The sequence below is a fragment of the Oryctolagus cuniculus genome, chromosome 11 (genome assembly GCF_051225735.1).
Source record: "Oryctolagus cuniculus isolate XC-2025 breed Fujian yellow rabbit chromosome 11, ASM5122573v1, whole genome shotgun sequence".
NCBI classification, from domain to species: Eukaryota; Metazoa; Chordata; class Mammalia; order Lagomorpha; family Leporidae; genus Oryctolagus; species Oryctolagus cuniculus.
In genome coordinates, this window is record NC_142877.1 from 53,617,216 (window position 1) to 53,643,238 (window position 26,023).

General features: G+C 44.9%; 1 protein-coding gene and 1 pseudogene across 1 annotated transcript; both read right to left on the reverse strand.

Annotated features, from left to right (window-relative positions):
• Window positions 1-2,394: 2,394 nt before the first annotated feature.
• On the reverse strand, window positions 2,395-25,859 carry FAM186A (family with sequence similarity 186 member A). Its single transcript, XM_089308324.1, has 3 exons — window positions 24,111-25,859; window positions 5,924-6,116; window positions 2,395-2,580 (listed from the first exon to the last, which is right to left on the reverse strand). The coding sequence occupies exons 1-3, from the start codon at window positions 25,847-25,849 to the stop codon at window positions 2,401-2,403; spliced, it is 2,112 nt and encodes a 703-aa protein (XP_089164450.1). The 5' UTR covers window positions 25,850-25,859; the 3' UTR covers window positions 2,395-2,400.
• LOC103348301 (guanine nucleotide-binding protein subunit alpha-12 pseudogene) lies at window positions 18,358-21,048 on the reverse strand (annotated as a pseudogene).
• Window positions 25,860-26,023: the final 164 nt, after the last annotated feature.

The following is a 26,023-nucleotide window of genomic DNA, read 5'->3' on the forward strand; positions in this document are numbered from 1 at the left end:
GCCACTGGCACTCAAACCGGTGTCCATAGGGGATGCCGGCACTGCAGGCAGCGGCTTTACCCACTACGCCATAGCGCCAGCCCCAAAAAGCCTCAACTTAAAAACAACATTAAAGTTTTAATTGTAAATGGTCTTGGAAATTTAAATTCCTGATCAGACAAACCTATGTCATGAAAAAGTTACCAGAAGTATCAAAGGACCAACTAGATTTTCATCCAAAGAAATATAAAGGAATGTACAGGCACTTTTGAAAATTTCTTATATGTTAAACATACACTTGTCAAATAGCACCACCCTCCCACTCTTATTTATATAAGAGGAATGAAAATTTCTGTTCACTCAAAAACCCAATTACTTTATTCATAATTGTCAAGAACTGGAAACAAATGTCCCTCACCTAATGAGTGGTTAAACAAACATGATACAGACATACAATGGAATAATACTAGTAAGTAAATAAAAACATGAAAACATGGATGAATTTTATAGGAATTATGCTAAAATTAGATTTATATGCCATTCTGGAAAATGTAAGACTATACAGACAGAAAATAGGTTAGTGGCTGCCATGACATTTGTCAAAACTCAAAACTATACCCATTCCTTAAAAAAAAAAAATCTAGAAACAAACTTAAAAAATCTCCCAAAGCAGTCAAAGCTCCTGATTATGATTAAATAGTAAGAAAGGGGCTAAATAATAAACTGGAAACAGGGATTTTCCTTATTGTGTAGGTATTTTTTAAAAAGGATTTATTTATTTGTTTGAAAGGCAGAGTTAGGGAGGGAGGGAGGGAAGAAGGGAGAGAGAGAGAGCGAGCGAGCGAGAGTGCAAGAGCACTTCTATCCACTGGTTCATTCCCCAGATGGCTTCAATGGCCAGAGCTGGGCTGATCCTAAGCTAGGAACCAGGAGCCAGGAGCCAGGAACTTCTTCTGGGTCTCCCATGGGGGTGCAGGATCCCAAGAACTTGGGCCATCCTCCTCTGATTTCCCAGGCTTATTAGCAGGGAGCTGGATCAGAAGTGGGACAGCCATGACTTGAACCAGTGCCCATATGGGATGTTGGCATCACAGGTAGCAGCTTAACCTGCTATGCCACAACACCAGCCCCAGTCTATAGGAACTTCCTATGAGTAAGAAGTGGATGGTTAGGTCAGGAAACTGTCTACTGGTTGGGGGGAAAATTCCTTTCGAGGTCAGCATTGTGGTGCACTAGGTAAAGCTAGTTCTTTATTGGAGTACGAATTCAAGTCTGGGCTGATCTGCTCTGATACAGATTTCTGCTAATGCACATGGGAAAGCAGTGGAAAATTACACAAGTACTTGGGCCCCTGCCACCCATATGAGAGACCTGAATGGCATTAACGTCTCCTGGCTTTGGCTTGTCTCAGACCTGGCTGTTGCAGCCATATTGGAAGTGAACCAGTTGATACAACACCTCTCTCTGTTTCTCCCTTTCTTTATGTCCCTCTGCCTTTCAAATAAATAAAGCTTTTTTAAAAAGTTCTCTTTCTGATTAAACCGTGACTCATGCTTATTCAATTTAATGGTTATGTTTGGTTTGATAACTTTTTCAATAAACACATGTGCTCCTGGTATATGATTTTATATTATATACATTATGTGGTCATTTTTTGCTATTTTTATCATATTATAGAATTTTAAATGCCTTATTTCATGATGTCTGCCACCTGACCAAATTTGTAAGTTGATAGTACTTAATTTGGGACTGGGATTCACTAAAATACATTAAATTGCTCCTGTGAACTCTCAGAGGTTCAGTGTTCAATTTTCTAAGCTTTGGTTTAGGTCATTAAATAATTCTCTGTCCTCAAAGAGGTAATGCAACTCTAAAGCTCTTCACTTCTGAAACTTCTATTCGTTTAAGAACTGAGTTCAATAGAATTTGGGAATGTGGAGCCACCTGATCACCTTACCTGTTCTCTCCAAGTCTCGTCAGTACAGTCAGGAATATATCCCATAAGTTACCGCAGATTCTGCCTAGATATGACAACTGCTTTTAAGGTCATGTCACTGAGCCATAATGTGGACAGAGACATTCTACTCTGGTCTTCTTGGTTCTTCCAGTAGCTTCTCTAAGGGTGGAATTTGAAGTGGGCCTGTCTGGTGTCAGGTTAGAGTCCTAGAATTATGACGAGCTTTGTGTTTGCTTGTTTAGTATTATTCATAGGTGGCATCCTCAGGCCCTTGAAGAGAAAAACTAACAGACTAATGCTGTGTTTACCTGTATTATTTTCTGGCTAGTGAGTCTAACCTCACACCAAACACTTACTTTTGGCAAGTCCTTGGTGCTGCAAGAGAAAGTCAGGTTAGGGAAACAGTAGACATATGACTAGAGGTCTAGTTACCTGAGTGCTCCCAGTCTTTCACTTACCGTGTCTTAAGGGATGCAAGGGATTTCCTGTAGGTAGACTGGATATCTAACTGGAGCAGCCTCGGAATATCTGGAAACCCACCCAGCTGGGCCCAGAGCAAGCTCACTGGCGTCTTCTCTGTTATTGGGTAGCTTGAAGTGGACAGATCGGCATTCCAGATGGCCTTCAACTGGTCTTCTTGTTGTCTATAGAATCAGAGACACAGCTCTCCTGAGCTCCATAGCCAATCTAAATGTATGAATCTTGTTCTCTCCACATCTCTTACCCCAGCTGTCCTATAATACCCTCCCCCTTGCACTGACAAACATTAACTATGCCCACTTTCACAGAGGTGGCTGAAAAAGCAGACTTTACTGAAATGGTTAACAAAGCTGCATTTCTATGACTTCACCTAGAAATTCACAGTAAAACTGCCTTCTTAGCTTCATGGAGTATACAGACCATGCAGCCTTTCCCATTCCCTTCCCAAAGCTCCTGCAGGAATTAATGTTCTTTATTATACATTCTTAAAACAATTTGTTTCTTAGGAAAGAAGAATCAGTTTTTTTTTTAAAGAAAAGAGACTCACAACCAGTATATAAAACTGTTGATAAATTAGCTAAAAAACTTAGTACTCCTTTAGACTCCACTGCACTGTATCATCATTGTGGGGCAAATCTTGGACAGGAAAATAGGCCACAGGTCTCACATATCTTCTAAACAATGTTTAGTGTCAGTCTTTCTGCTACATACTTGATCTTCTTATCAGATAGTCTGTCCTTTTCTACTGGTAACTCTTGGATTGGCTGTTGAACGTATTTGGTAGAGACAGGGATCTGCTTTTTGTCAGTGATCAACGGGGTAGGTTGACTAAGATTCAATTTATACATCTCTCGGAGCTAAAAAAAATTTAAAAAGTACAATAAGAAACAGAATCTTTAAGAAGGTCTTCTGTACTTGCTCTTGTTGGAACTACAATCCCTCTTTCATAAATTTGCAAGTCCTCTTCCTCCTCCAACCCACCTCCAACCCACATCCAACATGTTTAATTTCAGAGGTGGCAGGTATGACATGTAAAAACCTTGGTCCTATTTAAGCTCCAGTCCTAGTTGTAGCTATGAGACTTTTGTTTAGTTGCTTAATTTATCTGCACCTGTTTAATCTTCATTTTAAAAAATGGGAATAATGACACAAGGTTGTTAACGTTGTATAAAACAACAACATACACAGAATATAAACTGTGAAGCACTATGCAAATGTAATAATACATAACATTTACTAAATACTTACTACATGCCAGACACTGAGATAAGCACCTTCCAGACACTGGCTCATTTCTGACTTATAACTAGCATTCAATGTAGGTGTTATTATCCTTGTCTTACATATGTTGGAACTGAGGCTCTGAAAACTTTAAGTGTTGGGGCAGGTGTTGTGATGCAGCAGATTAAGCTACTACTACTTGGAATACTCATTTCCCATATCAGAGTGCTGGAGATCAAGTCCATTTCTGCCTTAAAATCCAGCTTCCTGCTAATACACAAGGGAGGCAGCAGAGATGGCTCAAGTGCTTGAGTCCTTGCCAACCATGTGGGAGACCAGGCTAGAGCACCTGACCATGTTGAGGCTATGAAAACTTAAGGTGTCCAAGTATCTTAGCCAGCATGAGGTGAAAGTGATTGTTCCTAGTCTGGTAGCAGAGTATGTTAACCATCACCCTGATTCAGTGTAAGACGTTTATTCCTATCTGCCCTCTTATCCATTGTGCTTTTTCCTCTTCCTTCTTAATGTGTTGAAAACAATATATTCATAGTTTTGGGCCTGATGTTGTGGCATAGTGGGTAAAGCCTCCTCCTGTGAGGTTGGCATCTCATATGAGTGCCAATTCCTGTCCTGGCTACTTCACTTCCTATCCAGCTTCCTGCTAATGGCCTAAGAAAGCATCAGAAGATGGCCGAAATGTCTGAGCCCCTGCCACCCACATGGGAGACCTGGATGTAACTCCTGGCTCCTGGCGTCAGCCTGGCGCAGCCCTAGCCATCGTGGCAATCTGGAGAGTGAATCAGCGATGGAAGATCCCCCCCTCTAACTCTCCCCTTCAGAAATAAATAAATATTTTTGAAAAACCCAATGTATTCATATTCTTATTTCTGTATCCTCATCCTCTGAAATTACTGTATTACTCATCCTCTGAAATGGCCCAGACATTGTGATTCCTGTTAGATGGCTCATGTCACTGCCAACCCATCTTGCTTTGATCCATGTACATTGGCCATATTTGCAAAACCAAAACTGAGAAATGTTCTTTCTTTTTTCTTTTTAACAAAAAGCTATAATATCTTAAAGTAGCTTCTAGAAAATTCAGATTAAATGTTGGATTTGGTCAGGCTATGATGAGATGTTTCTCTGTACCTTCCAAAGTAACAAATGGACTGATCATATCAACTAATCACTGTTGATGAAAGGAAAGACTAGATACAAAACATTCTTAGACTATTTAGATACAAAACATTCTTAGAACTCCAACTTGTGTTATTTATAATTAGAACTTCTGTTTGCGCTAGGCATTCTTGAGTATGCAATCCAAGGGTAAAGAATTCTAATCTCAGCTCTACAATCTTTTGGAAGGTGACTGTCACTCCCTAAAGCATATTGCTGGTTGTCTGAGAAGGGGTTCTAGGTCATAATGAGTGGATGTCAGGGTTGAACAGAATCATCTGTGCCTGGTTCTGTAAAAACAAGTTATCTCCTTTCTTGTGAACTCGTGATAGTAAACTTAGCCTGCTGAGAGTTTTGAGGAGAAAGGTAGTCATGTGGAGTCAGGGAGGAGTGACTTAAGGAGGTTTCAGTGCTGGAGCCTGGTAGATGGGTGTTGACCAGGCAGGAGCTGAGCATTTCTGGAACTCTCTCTAGCCTAACATTTTTTCTTACCTAGATATCTAGTCGGTATTCCTCTTGTCAATATAGGAGGAGTGTCACTGGTCATGATGTAGCAGTAGGTTGAGTGGCGGCCCCCCGAAAGATATGTCCACCCAGAACCTGTGACTGTGTCTTTGGAAAATGGGTCTTTGCAAATGTAAGTTAAGAATCTCAAGATGAGATCATACTGGATTAACCAGGATGCCATTGGGTCCTATGTTTGATGGGCATGTGATCTCCTAAGAGACAGAAGACAGAACACATACTGAGAAAGAAGGCCGTTTGAAGGATGGAAGCAAAGATGGGAGTTAAGCAGATACAAACCAAGGAATGCCAAGGATTGCCAATGGCATTTCAGTCAGTGTAGGAGAGATTTCTCCGTGAGAACCTGCAGGTGGAACCAGCCCTGCAGCTCCTTGATTTTACACAATCCTGGCCTCTAGAACTCGAGGGGATGCACTTCTATTTTCTACCATCAAGTCTGTGGTAATTTGTTTTGACAACCTAGAAAACTAACATACACGTCTCCCCTCTCCCCAGGTTAGCGTTACTTTCATAGCTTAGCCTTTTCTTCTTCTTCTTCATCTTTTTTCACAAGACACCGGAGAAAGGGGACAGAAAACAGGTTACCTGGCTAAATACGGGTATCATCATCCTCAGGCACTGATTCCGTTTTTCCTCTAGAAGTTTCTGCTTCTCGGTCCAGATATGCATCACCTTTTTCTGATAGTCATCAATCCTGCTCAGCATGACATAGAGGTTCTTGGTCTCATAACCTCTCCCCGTATTCTGGATGGCTTTTACTCGACGAATTATGTTGTTTCTTGGAAAAAAATTAACAAGAATTAGATTGATATAGGTGCTGAGCCTATATTTTTTCAATTCTCACACCATCTCTTGCAAGTGATGCAACAGGAGGCTATTTTTTTTTAACAAGACCTTAATCTACTGTTCTATTTGAATGAACTTTGAATAGTCTATATGGGTATGGAAGTTTCATTAACTCTTCATTTCTTTTTAACATTAAAAAATATTGCTTATTAAAAAAGTATTGATTATTATTTCAATGTATTAAAATGCATAATTATAATAAAATTACCTTAAAGGACAAAATACTTGATTTGTAAAATAGCAATAGGAGGGGCTGGCATTGTGGCATGGTGGGTAAAGCCACTGCCTATGATGCCAGCATTCCATATGGGCACCAGGTCATGTCCTGGCTGCTCCACTTCCTATCCAGTTCAAAGATAACAACCTGGGAAAAGCAGCAGAGGATGGCCCAACTTTTCAAAATCTATTTTCATTTTATTTGAAAGACAGAGACAGAGATCTTCCATCCACAAACATTCTCCCCAAATGCCCAAAGCAAGCATAGACGGACCAGGCCAAAGCCATGAGCCAAGAGGAATTCAGTCCAGGTCTCCCACTTGGTTAGTGGGGACCCAAGCACTTAGGTGTCTTACCTGTGTGTCAGATGCCCATTCCAACAGAGGTTTAAAGGGAAGTATCAAATAGAATATTGAAGAAGAGTCGTAATTCTTTCTCTATGCCTCTTCTCTCTCTCTCTCTTTCTGGGAAAGGAATCTCAACAAAATTAACTGATTTTTCTGAAGTTCTATGTTTAATAAATAGCAAAATTGAGATCCAGATCTTTCTTTCCATAATGCCAATATGAGGATTTCCCAATATGTGGACCCTGATCACCTGAACTGAAGCATTTTAGGTGCTTGTTTTTTGTTTGTTTTTAAGATTTATTTACTTGAAAGAGTTACACGCAAAAAGAAGGAAAGGCAGAGAGAGAGGGAGAGAGGTGTCTTCCCTCTGCTGGTTCAATCCCCAGCTGGCCGAAACAGCCGGAGCTATACCGATCTGAAGCCAGGAGCCAGGAGCTTCTTCCGGGTCTCCCACATGGGTGTAGGGGCCTAAGCTCTTGGGCCATCTTCTACTGCTTTCCCAGGCTGTAGCAGAGAGCTGGATCAGAAGAGGAGCAGCCGGGATTCAACCCGGTGCCCATATGAGATGCCAGTACTGCAGGCGGCAGCTTTACCCGCTACACCATAGCGCTGGCCCTGAGGTGCTTGTTTAAAGCTTTGCAGGTGCTTCCCTAGACCTTTTGAATCAATACCTTGGTGGCAGGAATCTACATTTTAAACAAAATCTCAAGTAAATCTTACCAAAGTTTGAAAACTGTTATGCTAACCAACAGAACAATGAAGAAGAAGATGAAGCATTTCAGGTTGAAAGAATACTGTAAACAGGCAGAAAATGATAGTTATATTTTGGGAGTGTTGAGTAGTCTGGGAGATCACAGGTGTATGAAGGGATGTGACAAGATGTAGTGGAAGAAGGGGACTAAAACAGAGGGATTATTAAAGGCCTTAAAACATGTGTTAATGAATTTGGATTTTATTCTATAGGTGATACAGACCATCAAAGATATTTTTCTCAATATATATAAATTTTCAAATCCATGCATAGATTTTTCATAATATGCATTTTTCCCATGACTTTTTGAAAACTTTTCATATCCATGAACTTCAAAAATTTTTTTGGCACCAAAAGGAGCTTATAACACAATTTCCTGTTAACTTTTTGAAGTACCTTTGTGGTGTGTGTGTGTGTGTGTGTAATATGTTTTCTTAGGTGAATTCATAAGATTTACCTGAAAATTTGTTTGAAAAATTTTCTATCTGCCTACTATCTATACCTACCTCTTTCTATCTATACCTACCTACCTACCTAGGGAGTATAACTCAGCTCTTATGCCTCTTTTGTGAGTGGTTATAATTAATGCTTTGGAATCTATTGTACATGTAAGCTTAAATATGTTTTTTTTTTAATTTTCCAGTAAACCTCTATTTCAAACCCAAACTTTCCTATCATTTTCTATTTACTACATATTATTTTGAGACTTCACCATATTTTTTCCTTATTGAAATGATATTTCACTAGTTGGAAACATTTAGTTTCATTTCAGTCTTAGGAATTTTGCTCTTCATAGATCTTTAGAGATAATTCATTTTAATACTTTTAATACTCAGTTCAGGAATAACTATGGGGTATCTCATTATTTAAAAATCTGTATCTAGAAACATGGCTATTTATCCTCCTTACCTTTTGTTTTCTACTCTGTGTCATTTATACTGATAAAATATTGCTCTCATCCTAGGGGTTTTTTTATATGGACAATATTTTGCATTTAGTGAGTGTCTGCTATGAGTCAGACATTATGCTAGAAACTTCACATATCTTGGACGGCACCGCGGCTCACTAGGCTAATCCTCCACCTTGCGGCGCCAGCACACTGGGTTCTAGTCCCAGTCGGGGCGCTGGATTCTGTCCCGGTTGCCCCCTTCCAGGCCAGCTCTCTGCTGTGGCCAGGGAGTGCAGTGGAGGATGGCCCAAATACTTGGGCCCTGCACCCCATGGGAGACCAGGATAAGTACCTGGCTCTTGCCATCGGATCAGTGCAGTGCCCCGGCCGCAGCATGCCGGCCGCAGCGGCCATTGGAGGGTGAACCACCGACAAAGGAAGACCTTTCTCTCTGTCTCTCTCTCTCACTGTCCACTCTGCTTGGCAAAAAAAAAAAAAAAAAAAAAAAGCTTGAGAGAATTACATAAGATATGTACCCTGACAAACTCTAGTTGCACCTGGCTCCTGCCTTCGGATCACCCGGGGTGCTGGCACTGCAGGCGGAGGATTAGCCTATTGAGCCGCGGCGCTGGCCAAGTATTCTTTTCTTTTTAAAGACTTATTTATTTGAAATACAGAGTTAAGGGGTGGGGGGGAACAGAGAGAGAGAGAGAGAGAGAGGTCTTTCATCTGTTGTTTCACTCCCCAAATGGCTGCAATGGCAGGAAATGAGCCAATACAAAGCCAGGAGTCAGGAGGGTCTTCCGGGCTCCCATGCGGGTGCAGAGACCCAGTACTTGGGCCATCTTCCACTGCTTTCCTAGGCCATAACCAGAGAGCTGTACTGGAAGAGAAGCAGCTGAGATATGGTGCTTGCAGGCTGGGCTTTAACCTGCTGTGCACAGCACCAGCCCCTCCAGCATTTTAAAAATATTATTATATCCAGGGCTGGCGCCGCAGCTCAATAGGCTAATCCTCCACCTAGCGGCGACGGCACACCAGGTTCTAGTCCCGATCGGGGCGCCGGATTCTGTCCCGGTTGCCCCTCTTCCAGGCCAGCTCTCTGTTGTAGCCTGGGAGTGCAGTGGAGGATGGCCCAAGTGCTTGGGCCCTGCACCCCATGGGAGACCAGGAGAAGCACCTGGCTCCTGCCTTCGGATCAGCGCCGTGCGCCAGTCCTACCGGCGGCCATTGGAGGGTGAACCAATGGCAAAGGAAGACCTTTCTCTCTCTCTCTCTCACTGACCACTCTGCCTGTAAAAAAAAAAAAAAAAAATTATATCCATTTTGTAATCAGCACATTTGCATTTCAGAGAGGTTCAGAACTGGACATTTCAAAGTGTATGTTTAAGAGAAAGCATGATTAAGATTTCAACATAAAACTATTATGGTTTCCTACTTCAAGGCAATGTAATATAATATGTAGTATAGCATGGTATTACCTTTGGAAATGAGTTTTAAAAATTCAGTTCTATCATTTACTGTGACTTTGCCAAATAGGATGAACTTTGTGAACCTCATTCCTCATAGACAAGGTGAGTACAATAATGTATCTAAAGCCCCTGTTCCTTGTAGTGCTCTCCCAGGTGGGGAGCAGGAACTGAATTACTTGAGTCATCACCAGTGCCTCCCAGGGTGCACATTAGCAGGAAGGTGGAGTTAGGAGCCAGAGCCAGGTATTGAGCCCGGGGAACCCCAATATGGGATGCTAACCCCAATATGTTGCTAGGCTAAATGCCCACCCCACCTAAAAAATTCATATTTCTTTAACCTATCAGTTTTTGCTGTTTCAAGAGAACAGTGATTCTACTTTTTAATTAGATTCTACAACATTTCCCTTTTTAAGTAAGAGTTAAAATGTTGAGATACTGCCATGGCATAGGATCCTTGAAGACAACAGGAAATACGTGACTAGTAATCTCATTCTTACTGTCATATTCCTTCAAAAGGTTTGGGTGGATGCCCTCTGGTCCTAACTTAAGCCCTTGCAGAAACTTCACTCCGCTTAAATCTGCTCCAGGTGAATGACATTTTACTTCCTTTGCTAAGAATTCTTCAGTTATACTCTGTTATGTACAGAATGAATTACATGTTCCTTCCCATGGTAGTTAGGATTCTCTTTGGTCTGACCTCTTCCCAGTCTTGTCACTTGCCACACTTAGCTGCTTTTTCCTGTCCTACCAGCAAAAGTAGTTTACACCTTCACACCTACATACACACACACACACACACACACACACACACTCTGCTTCTTCTTGCTACCTTTCTTTGCTCTGCTATACCATGACCTCTGTAAGACTGTCTTCTGCTGGTCCAGACTCCAAGAAACTCTACCATTTCCTCAGCCCACTTCTATATATTTTGTGTATTTGCCATCATTGTTCTTTGCATGTCATATTCTATAATCATCTCTATGTATTACTGTCTTTCGGAGTAGACTTTGGTGCCTTGTCCAAAGGCAGGCATATGAGTTATCCATCTTTGTATCCTTCTGTCCTTTGCCCCTTTGTATTAACACCATCTCCACAAGTAGTGGATATTCAAAACATATTGAGGAACTTAAATATCTTTTTCAATCACTACAATATTTAGTACTTTTGAGGACTTTATTCAATATATATGATAATGAAATGTCTCACTATCATCTGATCTTAGTTTACATTTTCCCATTCATCCCCTTTTAGATATATTTCACTAATCATGTGATAAGACAGCTCTATTTATTTTAAATCAAAAGGAGAGAGAGACAGGGAGAGGGAGAGGGAGGAGAGAGAGAGAGAGAATGAGAAGAGAGAATATCTTCTATGTACTGATTTACTCCACAAATGCCTGTAACAGGACTGAATCTGGCTGAAATCAGGATCCTGGTACTCATTGTGTGTTTACTACATGGGAGGCATGGACTCAACTACTTGAGCCATCCATGGCTGCCTCCTAGGGCAGTTAGCAGGAGTTGGCACTAGCAGCATAGCCAGGGCCAGAACCCAGGCACTCTTATATTGCATATGGGCATCCCAGGTGTTATTTTATCTGCAGTGCTAAATGACTTCCCTCTAAAATACAATGTAGCATTTGCTAATAGGGATTCTAAAGAACATTTTTGTTTGAAAATAATTTATAGTATTTTCTCACATGTATAATTTTAGAATTTTATTTTTCCATCCATCCTTGTTATAAAACCTTTAATCTGTCAATATTTTATTCCTTTTATATGTATTTATTATTTTATTACAGCATTCAATATTAGATGGGTGGGCATTTTCATCCCACTCTGTAAGCCACCACTTGGGACATCCATATTCCATATCAGAGTGACAGATCGTCTCAGCTACTCTGCTTTGGATCTAGGTCCTGCTTATACTTCATGGAAGGTAACAGATGATGACTCAAGTGCTTGGGCCCCTGCCACCCATGTGGGATACCTGGATGGAGTTCTTGGCTCCTGACTTTGGCATAGCCCAGCCCTGGCTATTGTGGGCATTTGGGTGAACCAGCAGATGGAAGATGTCGCTCTGTGTCTCTTTCCTTCTCTCTATGCCTTTCAAGTAGGTAAAAATAAGTAAATGAGCATTTAAAAAATGGGGCAGGCATTGTGGCTCAACTGGTTAAGATGTCACTTAGGAAGTATGCATCCCATATCAGAGTGCCTGATTCAAGTCTGGCTATTCCACTTCTGATCCAGTTTCCTGCTACTGTGCATCCTGGGAGGCATCAGATGACGGCTTAAGTGCTTGGTCTCTGCCATGCACAAGGGAAACCTGGATGGAGTTCCAGGCTCCCAGCTTTGCTTGGCCCAGCCCTGGCTGTTGTAGGAAATGGGGAACAAACTGTGGCTGGACAATTTCTTTATCCATCATTCTGCTTTTCTTCTTCTTCTTTTTTTTTAAGATTTATTTATTTATTTGGAAGTCAGAGTTACACAGAGAGAGGAGAGGCAGAAAGAGAGAGAGAGGTCTTGCATCGGCTGGTTCACTCCCCAGATGGCCACAACGGCCAGAACTGCGCCGATCTGAAGCCAGGAGCCAGGAGCTTCTTCCGGGTCTCCTATGTGGGTGCAGGGGCTCAAGGACTTGGGCCATCTTCTACTGCTTTCCCAGGCCATAGCAGAGAGCTGGATCGGAAGTGGAGTAGCCGGGACTAGAACTGGGGCCCATATGGGATGCCAGCGCTTTAGGCCAGGGCTTTAACCCACTGCGCCAAAGTGCTGGCCCCCATCATTCTGCTTTTCAAATAAACAAAGAAAATTTTTTTTTTTGACAGGCAGAGTGGACAGTGAGAGAGAGAGACAGAGAGAAAGGTCTTCCTTTGCCGTTGGTTCACCCTCCAGTGGCCACTGCGCCGATCCGATGGCAGGAGCCAGGTACTTATCCTGGTCTCCCATGGGGTGCAGGGCCCAAGTACTTGGGCCATCCTCCACTGCCCTCCCTGGCCACAGCAGAGAGCTGGCCTGGAAGAGGGGCAACCGGGACAGAATCCAGCGACAAAGAAACCTTTTTAAAATGTTTCTTTTCTTTCTTTCTTTTTTTTTAAGATTTATTTATTTATTTGAAAGTCAGTTACACAGAGAGAGGCAGAGAGAGAGAGAGAAAGAGAGATAGAGATAGAGAGGTCTGAGAGGTCTTCCATCCGCTGGTTCACTCCCCAATTGGCCGCAACGGCTGGAGCTGCGCCAATCCAAAGCCAGGAGCCAGGAGCCTCCTCCAGGTCTCCCACATGGGTGCAGGGGCCCAAGGACTTGGCCATCTTCTACTGCTTTCCCAGGCCATAGCAGAGAGCTAGATTGGAAATGGAGCAACTGGGACTCAAACCAGCACTCATATGGGATGCCAGCACTGCAGGTGGAGGCTTTACCCAGTCAACCACAGCGCTGGCCCCTGCCTTTCAAATAAATCAATAAATCTTTAAAAAAAATTAAAGAGCTTTCTGAAAAGCTCTTTGGATTTATTTTAATGGGAGTGGAGTTATAATTGTATAAAGTTCAATATTGTTATGGAATGTTGATCAATATATTTCAATTTTTAGATTATTTTGCTGAAAAAAGTGATCATCTCATTTATGTATTCAAAATCTTCAATAAGTCTGTCAATCAAAATTCATATGAACATTGAGAAAGCTGTTAAAGAACCCCCCCCCGAAAGTACCAACTCTCTATAATATAAGTGAAATAATAGTTAACTTCACTATTATTCAAACTGTTCTAGAGCATAAAAAAGATAATCTTCTACACTTACTTAATGGTACAAGTTTAAAATCATAAAATTTGACAAAGACAACCCACAAAAAGTAAACCACTTGACAAACTTATTAATGGTGATGAAAAATTCCTTAATAGAATATTACAAGCTCTACAACATGTTCAAAGAAGGATATCCTGACAGTGGGTATTTAGCCAAATGGTTAGTTAAGACAGCCAGGTCCCACATTCCAGCTGTCTGGGTTGATTTGTTGCCCTAGTTCCTGTCTCCAGTTTCCCACCAATGCAGAACTTAGGAGGCCACAATGCTTAATGGTTCAAGTAATTGGGTCCCTGCCACCTACATGGGAGACCTGGGTTGAATTCCCAGCTCCTGGCCCTCACACTGACCCAGCTCAGCCCATTTTGGGCATTTGGGTGAGTGGAAAAAAGAACAGAAGCCCCCTCTCCATCTCTGTCACTGCTTCCCAAAATAAATAAAAATAATAATAAAATATACAATAATGATATATGGATTCATACCAGGAATAAATGGTTTAATATAACTAATTATAGTAATAGTCTAAGAAGAAAAGTAGTATTTTCTTTTTTTAAAATATATTTATTTTATTTACTTGAAAGGCAGAGTTTGAGAGAGAGAGAGAGAGAGAGAAAATCTTCCATCTGTTGGTTCACTCCCCAAATGGTCACAACAGCTAGGGCTGGGTCAGGCCAAAGCCAGGAGCCAGGAGCTTCATCTGGGTCTCCCACATGGGTACAGGCCAAGCACTTGGGCCATCCTCCGCTGCTGTCCCAGGCACATTAGCAGGGAACTGGATGGGAGGTGGAGCAGCTGGAACTTGAACTAGTGCCCAAATGGGATGCTGGCGCTGCAGGAAGTGGCTTAACCTGATGCGCCACAGTGCTGGCCCTTTTTCTTTTCTTTCTTCCTTTTTTTTTTTTTAAAGATTTATTTATTTATTTGAAAGAGTTAGAGAGTGACAGAGAAAGAGAGAGAGAGAGAGAGAGAGAGAGAGAGAGAGAGAATCTTCCATTCACTGGTCCACTCCTCAGATGGCTGCAAAGGACAGAGCTGGGCCAGGATGAATCCAAGAGCCAGGAGCTAGGAGCTTCATCCAGATCTCCCACATTGGTGGCAGGGTTCCAAACACTTGGGCCATGCTCAACTGCTTTCCCAGACCATTAGCCGGGAGATGGATTAGAAATGAAAGAGCCAGGACATTAGAAATGAAAGAGCCCACATGGGTGCCGGCATTGCAGGTGGCAGCTTTACCTGCTGTGCCACAGTGTCAGCTCTTAGTATTTTCTTTAATACATATGAAAATTAAGAGCTGAAGTCACAATAACAAAATGTTACTTAACAAATTGAATAAAAGTTGACATCCACTCTTGGCTTAAAAAATAACGGGCCAGCGCTGCGGCTCACTAGGCTAATCATCCGCCTTGCGGCGCCAGCACACCAGGTTCTAGGCCCGGTCGGGGCGCCGGATTCTGTCCCGGTTGCCCCTCTTCCAGGGCAGCTCTCTACTGTGGCCAGGGAGTGCAGTGGAGGATGGCCCAAGTGCTTGGGCCCTGCACCCCATGGGAGACCAGGAGAAGCACCTGGCTCCTGGCTTCGGATCAGCGCGGTGCGCTGGCCGCAGCGGCCATTGGAGGGTGAACCAACGGCAAAGGAAGACCTTTCTCTCTGTCTCTCTCTCTCACTGTCCACTCTACCTGTCAAAAAAAAAAAAAAAAAAAAAGGAACAGAAACAGAAGCATCCACTTCTTGCTTTTGAAAGTCATAGAGATGGAAAGAGAAGGGGAGGGAGGGGGAGAGAGAGAGAGAGAAAGAGAGAGAGATCCAATCATTGGTTCAGTCTCCCAGTTCCCCCAAAAAAATGGAGCTGTGCTAGGCTGAAGCCGGGAAATTGGAATCCAATATTGGTCTCCCATATGGGTAATAGGGACCCAAGTACTTGGGACCATCACCTGCTGGCTCCTAGGTAGGCATTAGTGCTGAAATTGGAAGCAGAGCAGGAATTCAAACCCAGGTACTTGATTTTTTTTTTTTTTTTTTTTTGACAGGCAGAGTAGACAGTGAGAGAGAGAGACAGAGAGAAAGGTCTTCCTTTGCCGTTGGTTCACCCTCCAATGGCCGCCGCGGCCGGCGCGCTGTGGCTGGCGCACCGTGCTGATCCGATGGCAGGAGCCAGGTGCTTCTCCTGGTCTCCCATGGGGTGCAGGGCCCAAGGACTTGGGCCATCCTCCACTGCACTCCCTGGCCACAGCAGAGAGCTGGCCTGGAAGAGGGGCAACCGGGACAGAATCCGGTGCCCGGACCGGGACTAGAACCTGGTGTGCCAGCACCGCAAGGCGGAGGATTAGCCTAGTGAGCCGCGGCGCTGGCCTCAAACCCAGGTACTTGATTATGGTTTACAGGGACCCCCAAGCAGCATTTTAACTGCTGCACCAGCCCCTGCCCCTGGATACTTCTTTAATATGATCAAATGTACTTCAAACCCAAAGTCAGCATTTTTCTTACTGACAAATACTAGAAAGAAGTTCATTGTCACCACAAATTTTCAAAATCAATGTCTAATTGTATAATACTAATTGGTAATGAGAGAAAGAATTTTGCCAATCTGAATTACACATGAATGGAGAAAGTAAAAAAATGCAAAACTGACAAAAATTAAGAATGTTTTGTGTTTTGGGGTGAATGTGCCTCTCTTCCTGTCATGCCTTCTCACTAGACTTTCAGGATCAAGAGGTTCCTAACCAAAAAAACAAAAATGAAATTGCCCCATTCCACTAAGACTGGTAATGAAAACAGTACAATGCCAAGGGGAGACATTAGAGAAGAACTGGGCTGGGTATATAAGGAACTACACTTGAGAAGGCACACATAGTTGTCCTCCATCAAGGTCACTGTCACCTTAGCCATATCAAGCTAAGGATGTCACTGTTGTCTGTACAGCTGGATGTGTTTGCCTGGGGCGGCGGCGGGGTGGGGGCAACTTTCTGTTTGTTTCTATGCACTGCACCAGTGGGTTGGTATGGCAATAAGTTTTTGAAGCATTAAAAAAAGAAGGCTTTGCAAGTTTTCAAAATGGAGAATATAAATCCAAATGGTATTTTAAGACACTTTTTTTAAATTCCAAGGAAGGTTATTGTTACATTTCTGCAATATTAGGTGAGGTACACCTACCTCCTGCCTCTCCACATCTCACTAAAAGAGACAATGATTAAGGGTAACAGTGATATTAAAATAAAAAATACAAAAGCCTACAGTTTTGGAGACAAACATGACTATAATCCATGGGCAGAAAAGTTGTGAATGATTTTGGTTTAGTCTTGTAAATAGTTGCCTTCTCCAATCACAACACATTCCAGAACTCAGAGTGGGGCATCTGGTTAGAGACATTCCAGTCCACTGAGGTCATTAGGCTCTGCCAGACCAAGTGCTGCAACTAGGGCCTGGGCTGAGGAGCTGAGCTGCCCGAGGCCCCAAGCCCTCAGCAGCCCCGGACATCCCCTGTCTGTTCAGTAATACGGAAATCACCATGTCTCATCTCTCCTGAGCGACTAGTAAACAGATGAGCCTGTTAGAGGAACAGCTCTCACTGACAAGGCTGACCTCAGCTCTTGTTTCAAACAAGGCCGCAGGGCTGCTACCTCCAGCAGAGCCACTGGAGTAGCTCCCAAGTCGGTGGAGGCACAGCTCGCATGTCCTGCGGGCTTTGGATTCTAGCAAACGCAGGGGTCACGGAACACTGGTTAGGGCAAGGACCGCTCCCCGCACTCCACAGAAAATGTGTCTGCTGAGCCCTGCCCAGCGCATTCTCTCTCCTTTGACTTCAGCCATCTGCACTCCTCCTAGGTCACATCCTTCCAGTTTGTGAAGAGTCACAGGAAGCAGTCCAGAAACAGCAACAGCATTTTTTCCAGCCAAAAAAAAAAAAAAAAAAAAAAAGCGCACCCTAAACGACACTCGCGAGCAGCCACAGGGAAAGTCTCATGCTGCTCCTAACTAAAAACGTGTGATGCAAAGGCCACACAGAGGCAGGCTTGCCTCTCTTTCTCTACCTCCACAGCTGCCCACAAGGTGCCCATTCACCCGTCTTCGCTGAAAACAACTCACGAGTGAGATCACAAAGGGACATCAGGGCCAGGGATGGTGCAGCCACAGGACAGGGCCTCGGCAGAAACGTTCTGCGGCCAGCTAAGGGGAGACCTTTTTGTTTCTTTTAAATGCAAGGAAAAGCCCCCAAAACAATAGGTAGACACCCCAATGGGAGTCACATCTCACACTGCTTTCTTGTTCTGTGTGTACAGTAATATAAGCCACTGGTGGACTCTCTTTTTTTTTTTTTAAAGATTCTTTATTTGTCTATTTTTCTACTCGAAAGTCAGAGTTACAGAGAGACAGAGAGAGAAAGAGAGAGAGAGCTTCCATCCGCTGGTTCACTCCCCAGATGGCTACAATGGCTGGAGCTGTGCGAATCAAAGCCAGGAGCCAGGAGCTTCTACCAGGTCTCCCATGTGGGTAAAGGGTCCCAAGGACTTGGGCCATCCTCTACTGATTTCCCAGGCCATAGCAGAGAGCTGGATCAGAAGTTGAGCAGCCAGGACTTGAACCGGCGCCCATATGGGATGCTGGCACTGCAGGCGGTGGCTTTACCTGCTGTGCCACAGCACCAAAGCCATTGGTCTTGACGGGAATGAGACTTCAAGGAAAGCTGAGAATAGTGACAGCTATGCAAAGGCATCGGTGTAGTGGCAGCTGGGGGGAAACTCGGACCTCTCCAGGGTTCGGAGCTTTCTGAAAGGCAGCTGTGGTGACAGCAAAGCTGCTGTCATCTCACAGGCTTTCAGAGGCCCCAGAGGCAGGGAGTGAGGCTCCTTGTTTCCAAAAGGAGTGTCAGAAGAAGAATTTCACATAAGAGGACTCCCACAAGGCCACTGGTCTCTGCCATTGGGTGGGGGCGGGGAGAGGTTAAGGAGTAAAAAGCATCCCTGTGTGCTCCCAGCCACAGCGGCATCTCCATGCCATGTCGCTGGGCAGTGTGACAGGGCGGAATCACTGAGCACACTGGTGGGACATGAAGGCAGGTCCGCTCATACCTGCAAAGCTCCCAACCTGCCCTGGGCAGCAGGAGGGGGTCCCTCAGTTTAATCGAAAATACTGGGACCTGGGGCTCCGAGAACTCTGGCACGGGAGGTTTTTTTTTTATTTTTTATTTTTTATTTGACAGGTAGAGATACAGACAGTGAGAGAGAGACAGAGAGAAAGGTCTTCCTTCCATTGGTTCACTCCCGAAATGGTCACTAGGGCTGGCGTGCTGCGCTGATCTGAAGCCAGGAGCCAGGTGCCTCCTCCTGGTCTCCCATGCGGGTGCAGGGCCTAAGGACTTGGGCCATCCTCCACTGCACTCCCGGGCCACAGCAGAGAGCTGGACTGGAAGAGGAGCAACCGGGACAGAATCCGGCATCCATATGGGATGCTGGTGCTGCAGGTGGAGGATTAACCAAGTGAACCATGGCACCAGCCCCTGGTACGAGAGTTTTAAAAGGCAGTTTTAAAAGACAGTGTTCCCTTCGGGAGGTGGCAGTCAGACCCAGTGACCAGGCTGCCTGGGCACTCTGAGGTTAGCAGCACCAGCAAGCATCTCTACAGCTACTGGAAGGCAATGCTTCCAGGTTAGTTTGTCCCGGTGAAGACTTGCAAGTTACAGCTGCCTTTTTTTTTTTTTTTTTTGTCATTAAAGAGTGTGCTTGTATGTGCATGATACACACAATCCTTGATTAAATTGTGTCAGAAAAGGAATAAAGTTTTAGTAAAAAGAAACTTGTGTTATTAAGTATCACACATTAATACCAAAGTAATTGCCGGTGTTTTCGGTAGTTTCACAGTCCCCAGGATTCAGTAGCTAACATCCCCTGGTTCAGGGTGCTCTTGCCTCGAGTGCCCTGGTGCGGCCGGTCTGGCAGCATTCACAAGCCAGGTTTTCGATGGCATGGATCTCAGACAGCCACTGAAAGACAGAATACACGCCAAAGAGATCTGGTGTTCTGGGTGTCTATGGCCGCAGTGAAGTGGTGTCACAGGGGCTTTCCGTGATCCCATCTCTTTCTGTCAAAATCCTGGGCCCCGGGCTGGTGGCCCTTGAAACCTGGGAAGTGCTTCTTGATGCCTTCAGTCTTCACCTTCTCCACCAGGAGGTCTGTCTTGTTGAGGAAGACAATTGTGGAGGGGTGGAAGAAGATCTTGTTGACTGTGGTCTCAAAGATTTCACAGGCTAGTGACTCCACCAGCCGGTTGGTGGGCTTGTCCTCCATGAGGGCCTGGTACTCGCTGCAGGAGATGAAGAGGATGGACATGATCCCATCAAAGCAAAGGCCCGGAACCACCTGTAGCACTGAGACCACTGGCCAGCCACGTCTACCATCTTGAAGGGAATTTTTTTTTTTTTTTGAAAGGCAGAGTGGACAGTGAGAGAGAGACAGAGAGAAAGGTCTTCCTTTGCTGTTGGTTCACCCTCCAATGGCCGCCACGGCTGCCACGCTGCAGCTGGCACACTGAGCTGATCCGATGGCAGGAGCCAGGTACTGGTCTCCCATGGGGTGCAGGGCCCAAGGACTTGGGCCATCCTCCACTGCACTCCCTGGCCACAGCAGAGAGCTGGCCTGGAAGAGGGGCAACCGGGACAGAATCCGGCGCCCCGACAGGGACTAGAACCCGGTGTGCCGGCGCCGCAAGGTGGAGGATTAGCCTAGTGAGCCGCGGCGCCGGCCTTGAAGGGAGTTTTTTAAAATAATGAAGTCATGCTCCATGATCCTTTTGGTGGCCTTCCTCCCCAACAGGATGTCTTACTAACTGGGGAGGTAATTCAGCTGGCCAATCTGGTCCAGGTTGATGGGAAGTACTTCACTGATTCACCCAGCTGAAACTTGCTTCCTTGGCGGATAGCTTCCTGGATGCCAGAGCCCCTGTGGAGCGCGCCCAGGGCAGGCACGGTGGCAGACTCCACAGGCAGTCCTGCTTTGTGTGTCTCAAAGGCCATCAAGAACATGCCATGCTTTTCATTTTGAGAATACTGCCAAAGAATACCAAGCTTGTTTCATGCATCAACAGAAGCCTTTGTGTCAAAGATGGCATCAGGGAACTCAAGCAGTGGCTTCTGGTCGAACTCACGGTCATGGAGGATGTACCTCTGCTTCAGGAACATGGACTGTCACTCTCACCCGCTCCTGGCAGCAGGATCTTGGCAAGGTGCCACATGGCGGTGCAGCTGGCTGGCCAGCACCACCTCGATGTTGTGGCTGTGCTGCCTGCCCTGCACTTGCTGGCCCCAGCTCTGGCCCCTGCTGGCAGCAAGTTGTAGTTGAGGATCTGCACCAACCTGGACATGGACTCTGAGGCCATGGCTGGGCCCCGAGGCCCATGGACTCTTTGCTGACTAGGGTGAGCTGGGCTAGGCTCCAAGTCCACCGCTGTTGCCATCACCCTAAAAACTCTTGAAGATGAAATTTTGCTGTACAAAAATAACATGGCAAACCTGTGGCATTGTGGGCTAAGCCACCACTTAAAATGCCTGATTCCTGTAGCTAGTGCCAGATCAAGTCTTGGCTACTCTGCTTCCAATCCAGCTCCCTGCTAATGCACCTGAGAAGCAACAGATGATGGCTAGAGTACTTGAGTTCTTTTCAACCACATGGGCGAACTAGATGGTGTTCCTGGCACCTGGCTTTAGCCTGTCTGCAGGCTGGCTGTTATAGCCATTTAAGATGTGAACCAGCACAAAACAAAACAAACATGTGGCCATGGAAAGGCACTCCTAGCTGTTACTAAGGGCAAGTAAAATGACCATGGATAGCTTTGTGGATAGCTTTAATTTTTTTTTTTTACTTATCTACTTAATTTATTTGAAAGGCAGAGAGAGACAGGGAGACAGACAGACAGACACACACACACACACACACACACACACAGAGGGAGAGAGAAGGGCAGAGAAAGAGAGAGTGCTTCCATCTGCTGGGTCACTCCCCAGATGTCTTCAACAGCTGGGATTGGATCAGGCCAAAGCCAGGAGGTGGAAACTCAATTCAAGACTCCCACGTGAAGGGCAGGAACCCAGCCACTTTAGCCATCACCTGCTGCTTCTCGGGTACTCATTACCAGATAGCTGGAATCAGGAGCAAACTGGGATTCAAACCCAGGCACTCTGATATGGATTGCAGAGTCCCAAGCGATAGCTCAACTGCTGTGCCTATCTCCATGTCACCGTTATAGTTAAAGTTTTGGGGGTGCTAACCAATTCATATACAAGAGACAGAAATTTGATGCTTAACTGTTGAAATCTTTACTTAGTAAATACTAAGTAGATCTTCTGTATATAAAGATAATTGAAAATGAATCTTAATGAAGAATGGGATGGGAGAGGGAGTGGGAGATGGGATGGTTGCTGGTGGGAGGGAGGTTATGGGGGGAAAGGCCGCTATAATCCAAAAGTAGTACTTTGGATATTTATATTTATTAAATAAACGTTAAAAAAAGAAATTTGATGCTTAAAAGTTGGGAAATTGGGGCCAGTCCTGTGGTGCAGCAGGTTGTGGTCGCCTGCAGCACCAGTATCTCATATGGGTGATGGTTCGAGTCCTGGCTGCTCCATTTCTGATCTAGCTCTCTGCTAATGTGCCTGAGAAAGCAGCAGAAGATGGCCCAAGTCCTTGGGCCCCTGCACCATGTGGGAGACCCAGAAGAAGCTCCTGGCTCCTAGCTTCAGATTGGTCCAATTCCCAGCCATTGTGCCTGTTTGGGGAGTGAACCAGCATATGGAAGTGCTCTCTCCTTCTCTCTGTAACACTACCTTTCAAAAAGTTGGAAAATCTAGATGCAAAAATTATTTATAGGTGAGATAGCATACCTCAAAAACTCAAGAAAATCGGTGTAAAAACTTTCACATGCTTGAATTCAGTAAAATGGCTACATGCATAATGGAAACGTTTAAACAAATAACCAGTTCAAAAATATCATAGAAGAAAAGATTTCATTTGTAATATTAACACCAAAAAAATAAAAAAAATACAAAGGGATATGCAAGGGCTAGATGAAGATTTTAAAATTCTCACACAAAGCATCAAGGAAAAGACAGGTACACCACAGTCTTGAATAGGAAGACCATATTAGTTAAGATGAGTTAGATTTTACTGTTTTAACAAATAACTCCCAAAATCCTAAAAGCTTACTTGGCAATCACACAATGAATCCTATGCCATCCTGCAGGGAGGGAGCTTTGCTGTATTCTCTCAGGACAAAGCCTAAGCAGAATAGCCATTTCCTTGTACATCGAAGGTTATCATACCAGAAGAAGGGTCTTGTTCTAGAGGGTCTTTAACCAGCAATGAAAAGCTCAGCCCATAAGTGACACATTAATTCTGCTCACATCTCAATGACACATGTGGGGAAACAGCAATAATAACTACTGCAAAGACTCAGCATCATAAAAATAAAACTACAAGCATGGGTGCTTGGCCTAGTGGTTAAGAAACCACGTGGACACCCACTTCCCATTCTGGAGTGCCTGGGTTTGAGTCTTGACTCTGCTCCCAAGTCTAGTTTCCCAGAAGTGTGCACCCTAAGAGGCAGCAAGTGATGGGTCGAGTCATTGGGCCCCTGCCACCTACGTGGATTGAGTTCTGTGCTATTGACTTCAGCCTGGCCCAGTCTAGGCTATTGTGGGCACGTTGGGGAGTGAACCAGCAGATGGGAGATCTCTTCACCTCTCCAATTAAAGTATGTATTCTTTTAAAGAAACTACAATAAATAATATAGTATGGAAGTCACTCATCAATAGAGCAATAGAAAATAATAAAAATCCCAAATGTGGTTCCAAATTGTATGAAAGTTTATGATAAAGGTGCATTCAAATCAGTAGAGAGAAAATTGGATTATTTTATAAAGGGTGATGGTGCAACGAAGTAACCTTATAGGAAAAAAAAGTAAGGTCAGTATCTTAAGGTAGGAAGTTTAGAATCAGACTTAACCAGAAGATAAACCAAAAAACCTAATAACCAACCTAAAAAGGGTCAAAAGAAACCAGAAAAATTTAAATATATCTTAGATTGGAGAGAGAGCCTTTCTTGAGAAAGCACCAAGCATTATTAAGAATATTGATAAATCTTAAAGCTTATGATCCACCAGACATATCTTATCATCTCTACTAGAGATATAAATGAAGTGGGTCATGTTATATGCCATTTCTTGTTCCCTAAAGACATGTTTCCTTTTGCTGTCTTAAACAGGGTTCCCTTCCACAGACCTTCTATAAAAGTTTTTTTTTTTTTTTTTTGGAACCTGAAAATAAAAGAAAATAAAACCTCTATAAAAGGATTTTTCGATCTGACAAATATGAATATACTTCTATGGCAATGAGGGAGGATATTTGATATCAGAACTGTATCAGAAAATTGTGCATATGACACTAGACAACTAGGGAATTATCTACCTGGCACGCTGGATCAGCCTGTAGGCTATGTACTTGTGGAACAGGAATCCCAGCCGAATGGCGTCCGCATGAAGGGTCTCAATTATGAGGTTCCTAGCTGTTACGTGTAGCTGTGAAGGAGCTGCGGAAGTTTTTATGGCCTGATTTAACAGTATCAGGTTCTTTCTCTGAGCGTCCACATCAACAAAATACGTCATCTTTTCAGGTTCTTGAGGAGAGGAGGGGGGCACCATCATTTTGGTCTCCTTGATACCTAAAGCTGAAGTCTTGATCCAAGGCTTGTCTATAGAGGGCAGTCGTGTTCTCAAGCGCCTCTGCAGAGCTGGTAACTGCGATGGTTTCAGCAGTCGCGCAGTGAGAGGAGGTAGCGTTGTCCTAGGTTTCTGCGGAATAAGAGCCTCCTCCTCAATGTAAGAGGTGTGTGACACCGGTGCCCTGTCACTGGTGATATAGGACTGAAATGTTTCTTCAGCAGTGACAGAGACCTCGGAAATGCGGATCTTCTTCGCAGTGAAAGGAGCTTGAATTGCCTTGAAATCTGGAACACTGTGTTGGACCAATGATGATTGCGATTTCAGAAAGGAAACAGATGTCGATCTTTTCTTTCTATCAAACGAGGACTCAGCTTTCTGGGGCTTTCCAGCAACGGAGGGGGTCCATAATGTGGGGAGATGCCCAGAAAGGGGAGGGATCTGTGGTGGGGAGGCTTGCCCAGGGAAAGCCGACGGTGCCAGGGACTGTCCGAGGGCAGCAGTGGCTTGCAGAGAGGGAGACTTTACAGCAGAGACAGAAGGTAAGAAAGCCTGAGGCTTCCCGGAAAAGGCTAAGGGTCCAGATTCCAAGAGTTCTTCATGGGTGGAAGGGGCCCCAGGAGCCAAGGACTGCCAAGAAGGGAGAGGAGCCCAGTGACTGGGAATCTTTCCAGAAAAGGGTGGGAGTTCTGATTTAAGAGACCGCCTGGGAGCCAGAGGGGCCAGAGGGTGCTTAGACAGAAATAACTGCCTACAGCTAAGAGCCTCCAGCTCAAGGGGTTGCCCTGGAGTGGGAGGGGCCCCAGGTATAAGAGAGACTCCTGAGGACTGTCCCTGAGTAAAAGTGAGAGGGACCTCTGTTGCCCGAGCCAGCTCAGGAGTGAGGGTGGCTCCAATTGCTTGGGCAAGCTCAGCCTGTTCTTGAGTGCCAGGGACCCCAAATATCTGAGTCGGTTTCACAGTTAGTGGGATTTGCCTTGCCTGGATCTGTAAAGTGCCAGCTGTCTTCAGTGTCTGGGCATACTGAGGGGCACCAGGGACTCTCAGTTTCAAGGCTGGTTCCAGAGTGAGAGGAGCCTGCAATGCCTTGGCCTGATCATGAGTGGGTGCCATATCCAAACCCTGGTACATCTCATGGATAAAGGGGGTCCCCTGAGTCTGGGCATGCCGAGGGGTAAGCGTGGGCCCCAGGGCCTCGGCCTGTTGAGACATTAGTGTGTTCCTTAGGACTTGGGCCTGCTCAGGGGTCAGAATTGTTTCCAGGGCCTGTGCCTGCTTAGGCGTCAGTGTATGTTTCAGGCCCTCAGCCCCAGCTGTCCCCAAGGCTTGAGCCTGCTGAGGAGTGAGAGTGGGCTCCAGGACCTTAGCCTGCAGAGGGGTTACAGTGGTCCCCAGGGCTTCAGCCTGCTGAAGGGTCAGAGTTGTTCCAAGGACCTGGATCTGCTGAGGGGTCTGAGGGGTCCCCTGGGCCTGGGGCTGCTGAAGCATCAGGGTGGTCATCAGAGCCTGGGACTGCTGAGGGCTGAATAGGGTCCCAAGGGCCTGGGCCTGTTGAGTGATGAGAGTGGTTCCCAGAGCCTGGACCTGTGCAGGGCTCAGAGAGGTCACTGGGGTCTGAGACTGTTGAGGAGTTGGAGTGGTTGTCAGGGCCTGGGACTGTTG